At 36.5% G+C, this 6000-nt stretch overlaps 1 protein-coding gene across 3 annotated transcripts in view; it reads left to right on the top strand.

Moving 5' to 3' along the window:
- Positions 1-6000, top strand: part of NOL4 (nucleolar protein 4) — a 74306-nt gene that overhangs the window by 39773 nt on the left and 28533 nt on the right. For all 3 annotated transcript variants that reach the window (XM_015820130.1, XM_015820129.1, XM_015820128.1), the window contains exon 5: positions 4402-4685. In XM_015820130.1, coding sequence (XP_015675616.1) covers positions 4402-4685 — 284 coding nt within the window. The remainder of the gene's footprint in view (positions 1-4401; positions 4686-6000) is intronic.

The following is a 6000-nucleotide window of genomic DNA, read 5'->3' as shown; positions in this document are numbered from 1 at the left end:
GTTCAGATTTGCCTAAGGCGTTGGTTTCGAAGTGTTCCATGTATAGGTTTGCGATGACGGGTGAGAGAGGTGATCCCATAGGTGCTCCTTCTATCTGGCATTGGCAATATTGTCAACAGACAACACAGGGAATTACATGTTGCACTCAGACAACCATGCAGATCCATCAGATGTAGGACTGGACCATTTTAATTTGCCCTCCACCTCAGAGGTTTGTGTTTGTAGGATATAGGAGTATAACATAATTTATAATATGTAAAAAAGGAGCTATATTGCACTCAAAATAAAATCCACTCAGAGTGGGGCCAATATCTGTGTAAATAATATTCTAATATATCTGTCAAATTTATTCCCAATTAATTAATCATCCTTAGCAAAATGAATAGATAATCCAAGGCTGTGGTAAACTTAGGATAATTATATTTTAGACGAAGAACCGATAGTCCTGGTTGAAGGTTGATGCAGCCTCCCTGTAATCTTTTCAACTAATGTCAGTAGTCCCACTGTTAGAATGTGTTGTCATGGCAACAACATCTCTTCGTGTAGGAAAAATTAGCTCTTACTGTGCAGTGGAGAAACATAGAGGGAGCCAAGCTAATCCCAGGGTGCAATGTAAGAAAAAGGTTGGACTTCGCCTAGGGGATGCTGTATCAGCAATGCTAGAATTGACCTGCCACCGATTCTGGTATTTAAGTTAAAGAGCAGAATTCACAGTAAGTGACAGCTCCTCCAGAGTGCATTATTGGCTCAGAGCCATCTAAGGATTGTTGAAGAATGTCCCATATCCGCAAATGACATTAGGCAGTCCTGTGTGGTATATCTGCATCTTTACTAGTTCAAGCTTTATTTAATACAGAAACTGTGGGAAGAATTGTCTCAAACTAACCATCAAATATGTACCTATAAGATTTATTTATGGGTTTATTAAAAGCCATGACATTGAGGCTAAAAAGGAAGCTAGGAAATCTGGAGAAATGAAAACCGTACTGCAGCTCATAAAAACATTGAGCAATCCATGCAAATTTAGACATTATTTTATTATTGATATATGGATTTCATTTAGAACTCCCAAGAAAATAAGGGGACAAGTAAATTGTAAGAAAAAAAATAGAATAACAATCTCATGTGTGTTGTCTTTCTACTGCAGTGCAGTACAGTATGTAAACTATAAACACATCTTTCCATCATGTAAGGAAAAATATTTGCTATATAATTTTTCAAATTGTTATGTTTATGCAGTCTATTTCACAACCTATAGAAAATGATCCATTTTGCATTTAATCATAAACTATATAGCAAGCTTTGAAAAGAATAGAAAAAAAATGGCAAGTACAAAGTACTAAACTTTATGCAAGCTTTTAGTGCAAGTCACACTAAAAAGGGATATGCTTGTGGATTATTCTGATGAGGTTTGCATAATGCTGTATAAATGTGTTTCTGTGGCGACAGAGGTGAAATATGTACTATGAGATATGAAATAAATATTGTGCTATTGAGCTCTATATTGATTTCCTTGTATCATAAAACACAATTTATACTTCTTGTAAAACTGAATAAAGGTAGTGAACTGAAAATGAGGTTAGAGTTTTTCAGTTATCATATCTTTACTGCTGTAATCAGATCAATATAGTCCATCAATATAGCCCATCACATGCTTTTTAAGTAACTTCTGTGTGATTCTAAAAAAACTTATAGGCAATAGGTATACTTTATCAAAGATTTATACTTTTTAAATTGAACTTTTCCATCTCTTGTACAATAAACTGAATTGAAATTTTGTTTAAATTAGAGCAGAGCAGAGATCTGAGCTTTTAAATGAGAAATTTAATAGTGCAGAGAAAAGGATGAACTGGTATAATAAAAATAGTGAAACATTTTGCACAGTGCAGGGATCTAAGTACATTAAAAGCCTAGAAAGCAGAATCCTGGTTCCAGAAAGCTGTGAGCATCATAGTATCACCAAGGATGATGCAATATCTGCCCTGCCAAGGTATCAATTTAGCTGGTTTGTCTGGTTCTTAGGAAGTAGTTGTTGAACTGAAATGTGGATTAGACAGCATCACCACCAGACGAATTTATGACTGTCTGACTCAATATATAATCCTTAATGGGGCTACATCTACACCAGTGTTTCTCAACCTTGACAATTTTAAGGCATGTGGACTTCAACTCCCAGAATTCCACAGCCAGCATTGCTGGCTGTGGAATTCTGGGAGTTGAAGTCCACATGCCTTAAAATTGTCAAGGTTGAGAAACACTGATCTACACGGAGGGAAGCCTGCAGTGGGATCCACCAAGGTTCTGTCTTAGGCTCAGTAGTCTTCAACATTTTCATAAATGATTTAGATAAGACGATGGAAGGGGAACTCATCAAATTTGTAGATGACTCTGAGCTGAGGAGAATAGCCAACACTTTAGAAGACAGGCTCAAGCTCTAAAAGGATCATGACAGACTTGAACAGTGGGCCTTAGCCAACAAACTGCAATTCAGTGGCGAAAAAGGTAAGGTTTTACACTTAGGCAAGAGAAACCAAATGCACAGGTGTACAATAGGTGGTACCTGGATCAATATCATTAACTATGAGAAGGAGCTAGGAGTCCTAGTGGATAACTATTTAAACATGAGCCAGCAGTGTGCTGCAGCTGCCAAAAAGCCAATGCAATCCTAGGCTGCATGAACAGAGGGATAGTATCAAAATCATGTGAAGTATTGGTGCTGCTTTATACTGCACTACCATACTTGAATACTGAATCCAGTTTTGGTCACAATAATACAAAAAAGATGTTAAGACCATGGAAAATGTGCAGAGAATAGCAACAAAGATGATTGGGGGACTGAAGGCTAAAATATATGAAAACTGTTTGCAGGAACTGGAGATGTCTAATCTAACGAAGAGAAGCACTAGGAGTGGCAAGAGAGCAGTCTTTCAATATTGAAGGGATTGGCACAAAGAAGAGCGTGTCAACCTATTCTCCAAAATACATTAAGACAGGACAAGAAATGATGGATATATATCAAAGAGAGATCCAACCTAGAACTAAGGAGAAATCTCCTATCAATGAGAACAATTAATCAGTGGAATGACTTGCCTTTCGAAGTTGTGATTGCTCCATCACTGGATGGTACAGTATTACAGCCTTCATCTTTCTGTCCCTAACTGACAAAACTGATAATTAAGTATGCAAAATACTAGCTAATTTATCTGCAACAAGAAAGGGCTAGTCTCTAAGGCCTGTCTGCACAGTCTGCACCCCAGGTTCTGTCTAGAGTGATAGGTCCCTGCTTCTATGGATCTAGTGCTTAGCACCTGTTCTTACGCTATGATCAATGCCTCAGTGCTATTCTACCCTTTCCAGCCAGTGGTAGGATGGACATACAAATACTTTGATATTTATGTCCTTTCATCCTTCACCTATGTATAACTATTTTTTGAAATATGTCCAAATGCTTGAATATTTGCTGAATAATAATGACTTGCGAAAAACACTTTTAATTAATTAAAATTATTTTTATAATTATTTGAGGTTCACATACTCTTTATTCACTTTTTGTTTCCAGTTAAATTACAGAATTGCCATTGCTAAGCTATGCTGCCACTTGACTTTGTATTTTATGACTGGTTCCAATTACCATAAGAACTTGAACCTTTTCTGTATATATGGGAATGCACATAATGTATATGCACATGTATATGTATAAAATGTGTAATCTGCTATATGGGAGGCACACTCTCAATGTCAAACAAAAACATATTTAAAGTATTATTATAAGCAATATTAATGAGCATAATATTGGTCTGCAATTTTATGTCAGTGCACAATGTAGTAAGATATCAATTTTAAGTTACTTAATACTGTTTTAACAGTAAAGGGAAACTGACCTAACTCACTGATGTGGAATTTTCTTTATTTTTTCCTGGAATATTTAATGAGACAATAAAGTAAATTATTAATAATATACATGCTATTAATAATATGACTGCAGTGTAACTCAGTGGAGGCAGGTATTATTTCACACAATAAAATTATTAATTGTAGGAATTCCCTATAAATCATTATTCTGGAGTTAGTTTATCACGTGCCATCACCAAAATCAGTTCAAAATGTTGGTTGGTTGAATTTACTAAATATGTCCATTTTATAGATTGTTGTGAGCTATCCTTGATACTCTTGAAAATACTGGGATAATGAAAGATAAACCAGTATTATATGAGGTTACGTGATATATATTTGTAACATTATATTTTTACACTACATGCATAACATTTTAGTTATAGTGCAAGTGAAAAAACAAGCAAAGTAACACTGAACGTTCTGTGCAAGTAGAAATTGGTATATTTATTTGAATATGATGTTCATGGCATGGCACTAAATTACGATGTAATTTCATGTGTTTTGTAGATGATTCAGCTGCAGAGAGTTTTAATGGCAATGAGACTGCAGGACGCAGTTCCAACATTTCAGGTGGAACACACTGCAGGGAAGTTGCAGAAGCCAATAGTAATGGTAAAACAACTCTGGAGTTAGATGAACAGCCTCTGAACCTGAGTGACAGCCCCTTTTCTGCTCAGCTTACTTCAGAATACAGGTTAGATGACCCAAACAGTGATGGAAAGAGCAAGTACAAGAACATCCTAGCATCTGATCTTAAGCTGGAGCACGAGGCAAAAGAAAATGGAAGCAAGGTAAGGTGCTTCCGTCTTCATAAAGTATTTCTAGAGTAAAGCCTGTTGAAATTTGTTTTAAAATTTTAACATACAAGTTTTAATATTTTAAGTTTGGTCATTAACAAGTTCTCTTTGTAGGCTTCATCATCCCTACACATATATGCTGATATTCTTAAAGACTTCTAATAGATAAATGCTAATTTTGCAGAAACATAATATGTCTGTCAATTTTATCTTTAATAATGCTTTCCACAGTGTATTCAATTTACACAATTTACTGAATTCTTTTTTATGGCATTGGCCATTTCCAGGATCTCTGGCAAAGTCAGCCAATCTTAGAAATGTGTAAAACACTTCTATTTGAAACTCTCAAGTGGATATCACTGGAATCCAATGATTATTTTTCAATTTGTTAGTAAATCTTCAGTTCATCTCTAACTTTAACTATTTGCATTAGACTCGTTTTCTGATAATCACAGTTCAGAGACAAGTTATCTGCCTTACATTTTATACTGTGGAGATACAAATAATTAATTCAGACTTACCTGCAATTCTTATTCTTCTTTAGTACTTCTTTGACTCCTATGATATACAAGAAAGTAAATATTTCTCTCATCATTTCATTTCATCTCATGTCTCATTATGATGTGTTACTTATTTTGTTTTGGCTCAGGGCATTATTAGAGTTTTAAAAAACCATTTTACCATCTCTTTATAGCTCTGTTCAGGTGGTACAAACAAACAATGAACACATCACACAAGCTGTGGAGAACAGTCTATTCTCTCTGGAGTTATTGCTGTGATTTCAGAAAATAGTCAGTCCTCTTTGAACCAGCCTCTTCAAAAATGGTAGCTCTTGTTCAAGGAAACCTTTGTGGGTATACACGTACATATAAAGATTTCCATATGATCTTGAAGCTTGATATAAAGGAAGGGCAGTTCACTGTTGCTTGTGAGATGAGTTCTACACTTGCTTTGATCTCCTAAATGGGACTATTGCAGGTTTTCTATTTCATTGTTCTCATCTGGGGAGGGAAAAACCTCCTTGTGGGGAAAAGGTTTCCCCTATTTCAGTGGTTCTCAACCTTTTTAATGCCGCAACCCCCAACCGGTCGTAAGTCGAGGACTAAACTGGTCGTAAGTCGAGGACTAAACTGGTCGTAAGTCGAGGACTACCCAACCGGTCGTAAGTTGAGGACTTTCCCTGCCCGGGAGCGCCGCACATGCGTGGCTCCGCCCCCTGCACCGGCCGAGGCGTAGCTGGCAAGCGGCAGAGACGGAGCAGGCCGACCATCAGCTGGCCCAGCCGGAAAAGGGGAAAAAATGGCGGACA

This window comes from Protobothrops mucrosquamatus, unplaced genomic scaffold (genome assembly GCF_001527695.2).
Source record: "Protobothrops mucrosquamatus isolate PMUCROS unplaced genomic scaffold, P.Mucros_1.0 scaffold1071, whole genome shotgun sequence".
Lineage (NCBI taxonomy): Eukaryota > Metazoa > Chordata > Lepidosauria > Squamata > Viperidae > Protobothrops > Protobothrops mucrosquamatus.
The sequence above is the reverse complement of the archived record's forward strand: the minus strand, read 5'-3'. Positions and strand labels throughout refer to the sequence as shown.